Source organism: Trichechus manatus, unplaced genomic scaffold (assembly GCF_000243295.1).
Source record: "Trichechus manatus latirostris isolate Lorelei unplaced genomic scaffold, TriManLat1.0 scaffold00086, whole genome shotgun sequence".
Classification (NCBI taxonomy): domain Eukaryota; kingdom Metazoa; phylum Chordata; class Mammalia; order Sirenia; family Trichechidae; genus Trichechus; species Trichechus manatus.
The window spans coordinates 5000535-5016341 of NW_004444022.1; the positions used below are offsets into that span (position 1 = coordinate 5000535).

At 44.2% G+C, this 15807-nt stretch overlaps 1 protein-coding gene across 1 annotated transcript in view; it reads left to right on the forward strand.

Moving 5' to 3' along the window:
* Positions 1-4116: 4116 nt before the first annotated feature.
* The window catches only part of ARHGEF9 (Cdc42 guanine nucleotide exchange factor 9), a 120390-nt gene continuing 108699 nt past the window's right edge, over positions 4117-15807 (forward strand). Inside the window, exons 1-2 of the mRNA XM_023736095.1 lie at positions 4117-4168; positions 4688-4867. Coding sequence (XP_023591863.1) covers positions 4742-4867 — 126 coding nt within the window. The 5' untranslated portion in view covers positions 4117-4168; positions 4688-4741. The remainder of the gene's footprint in view (positions 4169-4687; positions 4868-15807) is intronic.

The following is a 15807-nucleotide window of genomic DNA, read 5'->3' on the forward strand; positions in this document are numbered from 1 at the left end:
ACTACTTGTTCGCCATCAAATTCCACAAAGTATCCATGTCTGAGGCTGCTTAAGCTTGTTCCTCTGCCTCAAATACCCTTCCCTTTCCCTTCTCTATCTGTTGCAGTCCTACCCATTCTTTAAGGCCTCTCTCCAGTGCCTTCATGAAACCTTTCTACAGCTTAACAGTCATGTATGATTCCTCCTTCCTCTGAAGTCTTATACTCAGGTCCTTTAATGTGGACCAGCGTATGCCAGGCACTGTAGTAGGCACTATACATCCAGCATTTCACTTTACCCTCTCTACAGCCCTGCCTGTGAGGCATACATTTATTCCCATTTTGTAGATGAGAAAACAGGTTCAAGTCTGTATAACGTGAAACTTCTGTCCTTGGCTTTTGTGAGATTGCACTCCTTGGTAGTCTAATTATGTGCTAACAGCTCCATTTCAGTTTGTTTCTCTGGCTCCTAGTCTATTCCTTGCCTCCCTCTTACTAAAGTAAGAATCTAAAGCTCAGAATCGAAGCTAAGTTTGCCTGTCACTATGAGTCGGAATCAACTCAAAGGCAGTGGGTTTGGTCTGGTTTTGGCAACCATCTTCATATACTGCTTGAAGGGCATAGTGGTGTTGGTGCCCTGAGGACCTTTGATCTTCAGGATGTCAATGACTGCAGCAGAAACATAGTAAACAGCCTTGTGGAAGCTCTTTGAGTGTTGGATGGAAAGTAGATGAATAGAGAAAAGTACATATTTATGAAAAAAATTGTAGCAAGTAAAAAATCAATTCTGTACATGAAAGGAAGATTTGGAACCAGTTTCCAGCCCGAATTTAGTTTACTTTTAAAACAACTCAGAAGATGGGGGAGGAACAGCCCCTTGCTCCTACTTGTGTTTATAATTGGAGAGCTATTCTCAGGCAGCAAGAGCTCCGTACAGCTGCTAGCCCCTTCTAGATTGGCCCTCCCCTCGTGTCTACACACGTATCTATCAGCTGTTGGTTTGGTGGGCTCATGAAGAAGATAGGGGTGTAGAATTATCCCCATTTTACAGGTGAAGAAACTGAGACTCAGAGGCAACATAGTTTAGAAGAGCACAGACTCTAGAATCAGACTATGCCTGCATTTGAATCCTGATTTCAACACTTACTGGCTATCTGACCTTGGCAAATTATTTAACCTCTCTGAGCTTCAGTTTCCTCATCTATAAAATAGAAATAATAATAGTATCTACTCAAAGGACTGGAGCCCTGTTGGCATAGTGGTTAAGTGCTACAGCTGTTAACCAAAAGGTCAACAGTTTGAATCCACCAGCCACTTCTTGGAAACTCTATGGAGCAGTTCTATTCTGTCCTTGTCTTAGTCATCTAGTGCTGGTCTGACAGAAATACTACAAGTGGATGGTTTTAACAAAGAGAAGTTTATTCTCTCACAGTCCAGTAGGCTACAAGTCCAAATTCAGGGCGTCAGCTCCAGGGGAACGCTTTCTCTGTCGACTCTGGAGGAAGGTCCGTGTCATCAATCTTCCCTTGGTCTGGGAGCTTCTCTGCACAGGAACCTCAGGTCCAAAGGACGCACTCTGCTCCCAGCACTGCTTTCTTGGTGGTATGAGGTTCCCATGTGTCTCTGCTCGCTTCTCTCTTTTATATCTCAAAAGAGATTGGATTAAGACACTATCCAATCTTGTAAACCTTATCAGTATAACCTCATCACAGTGATAGAATTTGTAACACGTAAGGAGATCACATATAACCTCATCATACTGATAGAGTTTACAACACATAAGGAAATCACATCAAATTACACAGTCATACAATACTGGGAATCATGACCCAGCCAAACTGACAGATATTTTTGGGGGACACAATTCAATCCATGACAGTCCTTAATAGGGTCGCTATTAGTCAGAGTCAACTTGACAGCAACAGGTTTGGTTTGGTTTTGGTTTTACTCAGAGAACTTCTGTGAGGATTAAATGAGTTAATGTGTGTAAAGTGCTCAGAATAGTGCCTGGCATTATAGTTAAGTGCAGTATTATTAGTAAATGCTATATATCAGATAATATCATTATTATCATAATTACACCTTTAGCAAGTAGTAGAGCAAGGTCTTAAATCCAAATCTTCTTTTTCTACTTTCCCTTTCTATGGGTTTATGTTGAGGAAAAAACACTGGTCCAGGAGGCTGGCAATCTGGTGACATTAGGCAAGTTACTCTTGCTGTATGATATCTGATCTATAAAATGAGGTCTTGGGGGTGATGCTCTTTGAAGTGCTGCCTAGCTCTAAAAGTCATTCATTCCAGGTTGGCCCTGGAAACAGGATTGCCAGTTGGTTAGTTGGTTTGTGACCCTCCTGAATTGATTCTGTCCGGGGTATATGTTTCTAGAGGTTGGCCCTGTGACCTGAGCACCCAAGCAGGCCAGCTGGACTGAATGGGGGTAAGAGTGAGCCAACTTTTGCTGAACGAAGCCAACCACCGAGTCCCTAAAAAGAAGAATGCACAGTAGGAAGAGCACAGGCAGTGGAATTAGCCAGACCTGGGCCTGGGGAACCTCAAACAGCAATATCCATATCTTCTTTTTGTGTACAGAATAGGGCTAAGGGAGTTGGTAATTTACGCTGAGATATTCTTTTGACCCTTGATAAATAAGCCCAGGATATAACCACAAGTCCTTATGGTGCTCTGGGTTGGGGCTATATGTGCTTATTGAGCTCCAGCAATGCCCAACTGGGACCTATCTTTGGCAAGAGAGAGGAAACTAATCTATAAAGATTTATTGAGGCCAGTGACCAGCAATTCTCTTTCTCCACTGAGCAAGAACAAGGAGAAATTGACTTCTAATACAACTGGAGAAAGCAAGTTCACCATAAAGATGAGTCTCCCAATAGTCAGAGCCACCAGTGACTAAAGGTGGCTGTCCAAATTTCCTTCTTGGGGTTCTTTAAGAATAAGATGGACTTCTATAAACTCAGCATAGATGGAGGTCTATAAATTCAGTATAGCTAATGAGTAGACATCGGTAGTACAGTATGATGAACATGAGAGCACATGAGGTCAGAAGACCTGGCTCCATTATTTATTGCTACATTATTTATTACTCTCTGAGCCTCAGTTTCCTCATCTTTAAAGTGTAGGTAATAGGGAAACCCACTTCATTCAGTGAGGATAAATTGACACAGTAGATGTGAAAACACTTTGCAAACAGTAAAGCATGAGGTACTTGAGAGGTGGTGTTCTAAAAGATCCTATTGGAAATATCTTTTTTTTTGTCCATGCTGAGAAGCTTTCCTCATGCCTTACCTTCTATGGAAGGCACAATGGCTAGAACCCTGAGCAATGGAAAATGCCTCAGACAAGGCCTAACCAACAGAATACCTTAACCAAGTCAAGAGATCATGGTGTGTGGGTGTGTGTGTGTGTTCATATGTGTGTTATGTGTTGTACATTTAGCTGGTGTGTTGGAGGGTAGACCTGTGGGAGAAGATGTGTGTTCCATAGCTATCTCTGTTGTCTTTGAACTGTTTTGTCTTTGGTCTTGTGTAGCCATGACAGCCTTGGGGAATTAGTCCTTTCTCAAAGCAGAGTGATGGAAAAATTCACTCAAGAAGAGAGAGTGCTTGAGTCTCTTTGTCTGACAGGCCATATGTTCTCTATTCTGAAACCTTTTTCTCCAAATGCCAGGAGGACTGATGGCTCATCCAGGCTGGAACCAGTTGGGGGAAAAAAAAGAACAAATAACACAGTGGTCAGGATGGTAGCCAGAGAAAGGCAGACTACCCCTCCCCCCATCCTCATCACTGTGCTTAGATGAGTGTTGTGACTGTGTGTGTGTTCATGTGGCAGTGGGATAGATGTTTGCCTACTGCTGTGTGGAGCCCAATCCTGCTGGCCACAAAGTCTAATGAACAGGATTAGGGTCTAACCACAGCCCCTGCCTTGCTAGGTGATCCTGAGCTTGTCCCTTAACTTATTTGTGGCTTGGTTTTGTCATCTATCTGATGCAGAAGTCAACCCAGACCCTCTGTGTATCTCACAGAGTAGTTGTACAAGTCGTTGAGTGAACCTATGCCAAGATTGAAATCCTTGGGAGCAAGGCACCACAGAAAGCCAATTCTTTCATACCACGACCTCTCTGGATGGCATAATGTGTGGGTGACAGCAGGAGGCTGCAGGACTAGGGTCCATTGTGTGTGAGAAATGTCATGGTCTGTTCCCCCAAAGGGAGGGATGCAGTGGGGTTAAATAATGTACCACCAGCTCTCAATTGGTCAGTTCCAAGGAGGAGGGGGGAGGGGAAGAGGAAAGCAGAGAATTGAAAGCAAATAAGCCTTATCTTCCTTTTAGCTATTGATTTCAGCCATTACACCCATTTAAGACCCAGGACCGCCATGAGGTACCAAGGAGAGATGGACTGGAGCTTTCTTTCTTCTCTGGGGGTGGACCTCATGAGTAGGGATAAAAGCATGAGACCTATGTAATCCATATCCACATGCTGGGTCATTCCGCCCACTGGCTAATGGAGAGTTGACTGTATTGTTTGTCTTGTGATCGAATGGAGCTTGTGCTCCAGTGCCATCCTCCTTATTCCCACCCCTCATCACTAGTATGTATAAGTTTTTCAAAAAGTAGTATAGATTTGTGGGTGGAGGAAGGGCCAAGCAAAGTAGTCAGCTGTGTGGACTGAACACATTCTCGTTTTGTCTCCTAAGCTGATCACTGGAGATTCCATCGTTAGTGCTGAGGCAGTATGGGATCACGTCACCATGGCCAACCGGGAGTTGGCATTTAAGGCTGGCGACGTCATCAAAGTCTTGGATGCTTCCAACAAGGATTGGTGGTGGGGCCAGATCGACGATGAGGAGGGATGGTTTCCTGCCAGCTTTGTGAGGGTGAGTGTACGCCTTCACTCTCCTCTTCTCTCTCCTTGGCTACCCACCCCTGGCTTATGGTCCCTGTTCTCCTGCTCATGCCTCTCGTGGTGGCTCCTCTCACATGTTTTCCCAATTTTTTTTTTTGGCTCCTACCCAGGACCTGAGCTTCCTTTCTATAATCTTTGCTCTTCTAATTTTTAGACTTTTCCTTTGTTTCTTATTTATTTTAACAATCCCCCACCCTCCTACCTCCTCACCCATTTCTACTTTGTATGAATCACTTCCCTTGTCTGGGCCTTAGCTTCCCCACCTGGGGTTGGCTGCTATGGTTTTTGAAGAACGTTTTAACTCTGTATTGCTGTGAACTTTTACCTTTCTTGTCTCTCGTATTTTCTGCTTTCTTTTCCTTGTCTCCTCTTTTTTTTTTTTTATCCTTCTTCGTATAGATCCTTCCCACTCTCCTTCCCATTCCCTTCTCTTCTCCTCCTCATTTCTGTCATTTAGGGAAGTATAAACACCCTCATGTATTGTCAGAGGTGGAGTCTTCAAATGTTAATGTATGAGTGTGAGCTACCTGCCCCCCCTCCAGGGGCCAGAGTTTGATAATTGCAGATCTTATTTTTTGCAAGAGTAAGGTGACTGGGATCTAGGATATGGTGGGGGTGGGAGGCAGACAGCCTGACAGACTTCGCAAGGCCTTGGGCCTTTTGACATTATTCCATGAAGAACATGGCCCTTAACAGAGGGTCTCCCGGCAGCTTGTTTCCTCTGGGTCACCAATTAGCAGGTTTTTATGGGAGAAGAACATTGGCTTGGTATCTCAGCTCTTGGGTTATGAGCTAGAATCGGCTCTTTGACAATTGTGAGCTTTTACCCATCTGAAAAATGGTGTTGGTAATTCTTTCATGCCAGAGATTGTCACAGTGAATGAGATAAGCCATGTTAAAACTGCTTTGGAGCAATACAAGTACCAAAGCCACATGAGGTTGTATTATGATCATTCTTGCCACAGCTTTATTAGACTATCACCTTTTCTTAGTTTCTTTTGTGAAAGAAGGCTAGAGTCCTCTGAACCCCAAATAAAAGGTCAGAGGGGTTTGGGCCCTTGGAGGTTGAAGGGCCTCAGGATTAGAATGATGGCAGTGTGGAATGAGGGAAGGAGCAGGCCGTTTGTTGTCAGACAACCTGAGATGTGGTCTCAGCTTTACAATCGCCTAGCTCTGTGGCTTTTGGCAAGATTTTTTACTTCCCTGAACCTCAACTTCCTTATCTGAAAAATAGGGATAGCAGACTTGTGAAGATTAAGTGAGATCACATATGCAACTAAAGCATCTAGCACAGTGCTTGGCACATGTGAGGTGCTTGACAAATGGTAACTTATTTTATCATCATTATTATAATAATAATTATCATCATCATTTCATTAGATTCAAGAAGATACATGTGGCCCTAGTAGCTGAAAGAGGGCTCCTTCCTTGGAGGGCTGCAAACCCAGAAAACACCGTTACCTGATTAGGACAGTTTGGGTGAGGGCATTGCGCAGAAGCAAAGGAGTAGACAAAATGATCGTTCATGGCTTTTTATCCTGAGAGTCTAATGAAATATCCAGTCCTTCTTCCCTATGTGGCATCTTCCATCAGTCTACAAATGCCATCTGTGTCCCAACTCATCTTTGCTGGGTGATGAATCAGTCCCAGGGGTAGTCAGTACAAAAATGGTATGGTTGTTGTCAGACCTCCTCTAACTTTACAAGGGGGAGGAGAGAGAATCGAGATCAATATAAGCCCAAGGCTGATTCCTATGAGGTGGATGTCAGACATACCTCCTCTCTCCAACGTTTTTACCAATTCTGACACCAGCCCTCCCTTCCATGGCACTCTCTACTCCTCTGCTGGATTTGATAATTCATTGCAATGGCCATACTGAACTCACAGACTATACTCATAGTTATGGGGCTCATTAGGGAAGTAACAGATTACAATTCAGGATCAGGAACAACTCAGGATACAGTTCTTCAGTCAGGACAGCATCTTAGCCATGCCTGCAGGCAGGTCTTTCCCTCGGCCACTTAGCCCTCAGCCCCTCAACCTACCCACTTCCCTGCTCGGGCAAGTGTTACAAAGCTCTAGCTCCACCAATAAGTGCCCAGAGGCACCCCACTCCACTAGCAATTCTCCTGCCCAAAGGTACCCAGCTCTCGCTCCATTGATCGGGAAGCTCATTGTGCCATCTTGTGCTAGTTTCTTGGTTCTGTTGCTGCTGCTTCTCTGCCGCCACTTCTTGTCGTCTCATGCCATCTTCGGTGTTACAGCTCCCTTTCTGTCTCCTGGGTGTGGGAGGTTCTCAGTGCAGCCATCCCAGGTCCAAAGGACACGCTCCGCTCCTGGCTCTTCTTTCTTGGTAGTAGTGAGGTCCCCTTTCTATTTCTGGGATTGGCTATCTTTAAGCCTAGTGGGGGATGGCAAAACCGACCAATCCCCTCGTTAGGGTTCCATACACCTTATTTGCATGGTCCCATCAGTTACAGCTTCTACAGTTACAGTTTTTACAATCACAATTAACCCTGTTGACGGTCAGCACTCACAATTGAATCATACAATCCTATCAGCATCTTCCCCCACCATCTCTTCCCTAGACCCATAAGAAAAGAGGAAGCTATTCAGTGGGTATCCTCCCTTGTCCTCTTCATTTTGAGTTTAAGCACACCCATGAAAGCCTGTAAGCCAGCCACTTCTTGCTTTTATCTTCCCCCATCTTAGGCAGCCAATATTTAAATTGCCTGTGCCTATCAAACCAATACTGATGAGACAAGCATGTTCCTTGATCTGTAGAATCCTCTGTTCTGGTTGGAACTTTGAGCATCTGCATCTATAAGCAAGCCATCAAATTGCAGCAATCTATACCAACTCATGGTGTCAAACATCTCTCTCTTCATTCGATCAGGCCCTGGTCAGCTCATTCCTAGCCCCCATGAGCTAGGTCAACAGGCATCACTCATAGGTTCAAGAGTCAAAACAACTCCTTGCACTTCAGGCCAGCTAGCCCTTTCTCTCTCTCTCATCCCCAGCCCCCATGGGCTAGGTCAAAGGGTGCCATAGAACCTGTCCAAACTCAGCCCATCTCTTCATTGCTGCACCTCCCCTCTTCCACTCATCAAGCAGACCCAGGTGGTGACCTCAAGCGAGCATACCAAGCTGTCTACTATCCAGTTCCCTTTAACTTTCAGTCCTGGAAGGGGGTTCTTCTGATGGGCACTGACTTTTCCTGCCTTGATGCACTCAACAGCAAACCACTTGCTGGCAATTCAAAGAGCAAAAGTCATTTTTTTCCCTCTTCAGTTCCTTCCTTCAAATGCAAATTTCCTGCTTTCCCAGCAGCCCTGGGTGGGTCTGGATGTCTTTTCAAATGCAAATTTACTGACTATAAATGTTCTGGATGGGGCTCAGGTTTTCAACCTAAGCCCCCAATATCCTATACACAGGGCTACTGCCTTGAAACAAACAGCCTGTGTTTCTTTCTGGTAAATCTCAGATCCCCTTTTAGCATATCCAACCAAGTATTGGCCGAAGGCGGAGTTTATACATTCTCTGTTTTCTAATCTATAATATCCAATATTCATTTCCATCATACATTTAGGTCTGTTTTACAATACTAGGTAGAAGAAATGTTCCTTTAGTTAAACTAATATTCAGAGTACATTCAGATAAATACATAAACCTTATTTTAACATTTAGGTTTCTTCTTTCTCCACTCCTTGACTATCTTTCCATTCATATGCATATGGCTTGGGACTTTGGTGGGTGGAACCAGAAGACCCTGACCCATATCAATCATCTTGTTTAACTGGCCTGACTTTTGCCCCAAGCCACTCCAGATGCAGCTTTTCTCTCCTCAGTTGCACAATAATGTCTCTTAACATCCAAAGCAACCATTCAAAAATCTAAAGTTTCACATCCCATGCCCTTTCATTCTTTCTCTTCCAAAGTCCCATAGTTCCATGAGTCTGGAGCCATTACAATTAATCCCACTTCTGATGCCAATTGTAAAAATAGTGGTGCGTCGTCCCTGTCAGACCTCCACTAACTTTACAAGGGGGAGGAGAGAGAATCAAGATCAATATCAGCCTAAGGCTGATTCCTATGAGGTGGAGGTGAGACTTAACCTCCTTTCTCCAACCTTTTTACCAATTCTGATATGAGACATCCCTCTCTACTCCTCTGCTGGGTTCAGTTATTCATTATTTATTGTAATGGCATACAGAACTCACAGACCATACTCTCAGTTACGGGATTCATTAGGGAAGTAACAGATTACAATTCAGGATCAGGAACGACTCAGGATACACTTCTTTGGTCCGGACAGCATCTCGGCTGTACCTGCAGGTGGACCTCTCCCTTGGTTGTGTGGCCCCTTGGCCCTGCCTCTGCCCTGCTTGGGCAAGTGTTACAAAGCTCTTTAGCTCTGCCAATAAGTGCCTGGAGGCATCTCACTGTGCCAGCCAGCGTCCTGCCCAAAGACACTCAGCTCTTTCACTCCATTGGTCAGGGAGCTCACTGCACCATCTCATGCTGGTCTCCTGATTCTGCTGCTGCAGTTTCTCTGCTGCCACTTCTCACCATTTCACACTGTCTCTGGTGTTACAGCTCTCTGTCTACTGTGTCTGGGAGGTTCTCAGTGCAGGCACCCCAGGTCCAAAGGACACGCTCCACCCCTGGCTCTTTCTTGATGGTAGTGAGGTCCCCTTTACATTTCTGGGATTGGCTCCCTTTAAGCCTAGTGGGGTGGCAAAACTGATCAATCCCCTCATTAGAGTTCCATATACCTTATTTGCATGGTTCCATTTCTGTAAGAGTCACATGCACCTTTTTTTGCATTAGCAGACTGTTTGATCCCGTACACATCTTATTTGCATAGTCCCACCCAATCATTTTGTAGAAGTTACAAGACCATGCATGGCTAGAAGGGCCATATTAAGTAATTTACTACACCACAGTTAGAAAGACATATCAATAACCACAGGCCTTTGGGACAAGCAGGAGGTCCTGTACACAGATAGCTTGTGTCTCTTGTGCTGACAACCCCCTCTCTTTAAAAGAAATATTAAGCTGCACCCAGCCATGTCACACAAATCCAAATGCATTTCACTTTCAGAGAAATGTCATTTTTATAAAAAACAGTAAACCAAGGGATGAAGGTTGTGGGGTGCTGCTCTAACAGATACCTACAATGTGGAAGCAGTTTTGGAATTAATGGATAGAGGCTGGAAGAATTTTAAATTGCCTAATAGTAAAAGCCTAGATTGCCTTGAAGAGACTGTTGGTGGAATTAAGGACATCGAAGACAATTCTGGTAAGGACTCGGAAGGAAGTAAGGAGAGCTGTAGCACCAGAGATGGCACAGATGGTGAGAAGCAGCAGCAGAGAAATGGCGGCAGCAGAACCAGGAGACTGGTGCAAGACAGCACAAGAAGTGACCTATGGAGCAAGAGAGCTGAGTGCCTTTGGCAGGAGGCTTCCTGGCGGAGTGGGGTACCTATGGGCACTTATCGGTAGAGTTAGGCTTGACAACCCACAGAGCAAGAGAACTGAGTACCTTCCGGCCAAGGTTTACTGGCAAAGTAGGGTGCCTCCAGGCACTTATTGGTAAAGAGCATTGGGAACACTTGCTTGAGCAGGGCAGATGCCAGGCTGACCTGAGGGCCTGAGGGGCCAAGAGGCCAAGGAACCAGGAAGCAGAAGCTGAAGAGACAAGAAACACAGGAAGCAGAGGTGCCTCAATCTCAAAGGATAGGGCCATGACCTCTGGGGTGTCAAAGGGTGGAGATATGGCCTCTGGGGTTTCAAAGGGTGGCGCCACAGCCTCCTAGGTTTCAAAGAGTCAGATCTTCACCAACTCAGTTCTGGAGTGTGGAGCTGCCTTTCACAAATGCCAGGGGGATGGGTCAGATCTGCTGCCCAAAGCTGAGGGGGCAGGGCTGCCATGCCCAAGGAGTAGAAGAACGGGGCCTGCTGGGGCCAAGGGGATGGGGTCACCACTCAGATGGACTAGGGGAATGGGGCCACCCAAATGTGAGAGATCAAAGTTGCCATTCCAGTGGGCCTGGAAGGCAGAGCTGAATCCCAGGACCAAGGGGCCTTCACCCAGAATCCAGAAAATGTGGCCAACACCCAGAGTCTGGAGGGCAGGGACATTGCCTAAATGGTCTCAGAGAACAGAGGATTATTTTCAAGCCTTGAGAGCTAATGTAATGTGTTCTGCTGACTTGCTTGGTGCCTGTTATCCCTTGTTTCCCTCCAGTTTCTCCCATTTGTAATGGAAATGTCTACCTTGTGACTGTTCCACCATTGTACTTTGGAAGCAGATAACTTGTATTCTGGATTTCACAGATGAAGAGGAATTTTGCAGAAGATGAGATTTTGGACTTGGAGTTGATTTAAAACTTTGGGGATGATATGATGGGGTGAATGTGTTTTACACATGGCAAGGGCATGAATTTTTAGGGAGCCAAAGGGTGGAATGTTATGGATTGAACTGTGTCCCACAAAAGTTTGTCAGCTTGGGTAAGCCATGATTCCCAGTATTGTGTGGTTGTCCACCATTTTGTGATCTGATGTGATTATGCTATGAGTTGTAAGTCCTAACCTCTATGATATTAATGTGGCAGGATTGGCAGCACTTATGTTAATGAGGCAGGATACAATCTACAAGATTAGGTTGTATCTTGAGTCAATCTCTTTTGAGATATAATAGAGAAACTCAAGCAAAGAGGAGAGGGACCTCATACCACGAAGAAAGAAGTGCCAGGAGTGGAACGTGTCCTTTGGACCCGGGGTCCCTTCACTGAGAAGCTCCTAGACCAGGTAAAGATTGGTGACAAGAACTTTCCCCCAGAGCTGACAGAGAGAGAAAGCCTTCTGAATTCGGACTTCTAGCCTCCTAGACTGTGAGAGAATAAGTTTCTATTTGTTAAAGCCATCCACTTTGGTATTTCTGTTATAGCAGCACTAGATAACTAAGACGGGAGGAATGATTGAGCAGCCAGGATGACTGGTGAAGGCAAATGGCAGAGCCAGGCTTCAGAATATCAATGAGCTGGCATTGGTTTGCCTAAGCCAAGGGCCAGGAGAAGTGTTCCTCCAGGCACACAGCTCCAGCAGCCGCTCAGGCAGGCTGAAGCTAATCTTTGAGAAGACCACTCACTGGCCCAGGAATGCTTGGTACAGAGTCTACCCATTATTTCTCAGCCCTGGCTGTACAATGAAATAAATCACTTGCATAGCTTTAAAAAAACACTAAAACACAGGCTCCACACTAGTTAAATCAGAAACTCTGAGGATGGGGTCTAGAAATTGGATTCTTTCTAAATGCTTCCTGGGTGATTCTAATGTGCAGCCAGGATTGAGAACCATTGATCTAGACCAGCACGGTCCAATAGAAATACACTGAGAGTCACAAATGCAAGCCACATATGTAACTTAAATTTTTCTAGTAACCACACTAAAAAAGTGAAATATACAGGTGAAATCAATTTTAATATATTTTACTTAATCCAGTATATCTAAAATATTATCATATAATCTTATATATTATCACTATAAAATTACTAATGATATATTTTAGTATATCTTCAAAAGCTGGTGTGTATTGTGTAATCACAACATATCTCAATTCACACTAGTAACATTTCAAGTGCTTCCTAGCCACATGTGGCTAATGGCTACAGTATTGGACAGATAAATCTAGACTGGGGTCTGTGATCATAGACCTGGAGCATTAATGACAGAGCCTACATCATACCTCAGGGCTCCAGTATTCTTTCTACTATGCCCGTGTGTAGTCTTTGAGAAACTAAGATGGTATTTCATGTTGCCTCAGGTTTTATTCAGAATAAGCATTTATTTACTCATTGTGAGCCTTTTTGTTTGCTTTTTTAAAAAATAGTCTAATATTCTTCAGATTTCTAAAGGGGAGTACCATGGAATATAGTGGCCAGCTGTTCTAGTCCCACCAGAAAGGGGAAAGGGGCTTAGGCTGTTGCATGAATTAGGTGAATGTTGACTCCAAGTTAGTACTTTTAGTTCTCATGAATATTTATCTGTGGTTTACATTTCTAGTTAAGATTGTATGATACTCAAGGATAGAGTTTATGGAGGCTCTTTCCCAGTAGATTTTTAAAAATAAAATTGCTATTGCCATTCTTCTAAATTGGTTTTGGTTAAGGATTGAATGATATTGTGTAAACAGTGCTAACTATATTAAGAAATGGGAAATCTGAGTTCTAGTCATTGCTCTGCCACTCATTTGGTATATGATCATGGGCCTTCATTTTTTCCCCTCATCTTGGAAGCACTCTGTAATCTATTAAAACTCTGACATGTCTAGATAGGACATAAGGATGAGTTGTGCTGAACTGTTGAGTCTTTATCAGTGCTCATGAAGTTAGTAGGGGGATGAGTAATTTCCGGTGATGCTGGTACTTCCATGTTATAGGATAGCTGCCTGATTTACCCACACTAAGCCCAAGCTGAGTAGCTCCTTGAGAACACAATCCCCAGGTTATTTGTCATATAACAGGGAAGTATAGTAGAAAAGACTTTTCCACTAACCTCATACCAACTGGACACTTTTTTAGATCATTGGACCAGAATGGTTACTAACTTACTGGGGCATCTCCACTCCTCACCTGGAAGTCCCACTGCTGTGTGAACTTACAGCCCTAGAGTGGAGAATCAAAGTTGCTTAGTATGGTTCTGTGTAAGCTAGCCCTACCTGTTGTTAATAGAAACCCAGATTCTTGCCTAAGTTCTGCTGTTAGCTGTGTAGCTTGAGTAGTTTCCTATGCATCTTTGAAGCTCGTTTTTCTTCCTTGTGAAATAGGGATACTTGGGTCTTGGGAAAATGCTTTGTATCCTGTAGTATGCTGGATACCTACAAATAGGAATTGTGATACCATTGTGGCTACTGTATAAGAATTCCTGGGTGTATTTGTCTTCTACCCAATCAAAAATCTGCCTTCCGTAATGTTCAGAATTTATTTTGTGTGTATACGTGTGGGTGTGTTCTCAGATTCTCTCTCTTCTGTACTGGGGATGTTGCTTCACAAGAGCAATGCAGGGGTTAACGTATCTTCACATCAGTTGGTCAGGTTAAGTGAATTAAGGCTTGCTGGACATCAATCGCCATATCTAGCTGTTGTCATCTTTAGCTGATTTCCTGGTGGTTTCCCCCTCTGGAAGCTGAGGACAGGCTGCTGGGATGTAATTGTGTTTCTGTGTAACAAATCCCGCTCCTGTGGTAGGCCTCCTTTTGCCTGCTGGGCCCTAAGTCCAACTTATTCAGGCTCTTTCCCTTTGCTGCTGTGCACAAAAAGGGCCTTTGTTAGGGGTTTTGGGCCATGACCTGGAGAAGGCTTACTACCCACTTGAGAACAGATTGTGTACAGGACACATGACAACCTGTTACTGTTGGTGGGAAGTATGGCCTGTGTGACAAGGCATGGGTTTGGTCAGAAAGTAAAGAGCCTGCCCACATGCCAGCAGGAGCTGGACATATTTTTCTTGTTTCTTCAAATTTTAAATCTCTCTGGTTTCTGGCCTGTCTGGAGGCAGGGGAATGAAAGGATGAGCTAAGCAGATCATCACCATCATTCCTTGCCTTTGTACATACCAGATGTTACAGGAACCAACCTCTTCTATTTATAGGGATGCAAACTGTTCCAGGTGTTACTTGACCTTTAATTACATAGTGTCTCCTTTCAGTTGCAACTTGGGAAAAGCTTTTCACCTGTATGAAAACCTAGTAGATTTAGAGCTGTAAGGACCCATCTTGACTAGGGGTAGCAGACACAGATGTTTGCAGGGGCCCGGCAGATAATTTACAGGAGTAAAGCAGGCTGAGGATAAGGGTAAGTGGGTGCCTGTGTCCAACTAGGAAATCCAGTTCCCGTCTAAAGGGGGAAAAAGGGATTTGGATGGTTCCCAATGGTGGGGCAGGGAATAGAGGAGAGGTAGGCATAGTGGGGCTAGATCTTTCAGATTTTTTATTGTAGTGAAAATACACACAACAAAACATACACCAATTCAAAAAATTCTGCATTTATAATTCAGAGACATTGATTATACTCTTCAAATTGAGCAACCATTCTCACTATCCTTTTCTAAGTCATTCCACCACCATTAACATAAACTCAATACCCCCTAAACAAAAACCCCCCTTTTCTCCCTCCTCTCACCTCTGGTAACCACTAATAATTGTTGGCTTCTATATATTTGCTTTTTTCATGTAAGTGAGGTTAGGCAATATTTGTCCTTTTGCAACTGACTAATTTTGCTCAGCATAATGTTTGTAAGATCCATCCATGTTGTGGCTTGTATCAGGACCTCATTTCTCTTTGTGGCTGAGTAAGGAATTAGCTTTTTATGTAAAAATCTTCATATTTTAAAAATGTTGACCACTAATTCACATTTTTAAAGAAGCACTGTCAGAGTCAAACAGAACACATCTGTAGGATGAGTTATACCCCCAGGTGCCAGCCTGTGACCACCATCAGCCTGACCCCCTCATTGTGTAAATCCTGAGGAAACATAGGCCCAGAGAATGGAAGTCACTTGCTCATTCATGCCAGAATGTGAACCAAGACCTCCTGAATCTTATTTAAGATAGTTGATTTTGGAGTTCCGGCAAAATGGCACTCTAGGCAGAAGCACCATGCTGTCCCTCCACAGCAAAGATCTGAAAAACTTAAGCCGAACAGAGAATACAACAATCCTGAAACCCTAAAACATCCAATGAGGAGATAAAGAACTCAGCCAAGCACCAAATGGTGTGAGAAAACTGACAGGGAACGGAGAGCGAGGAGAGATTCATGCAGAGGTCCCCTACCAGCTAACGCAGCGTGGATCTGCCATCTTGGACTCCTATCAGAGACCAGCAAATGGGGTACGAGAAAGCAGCCTCAC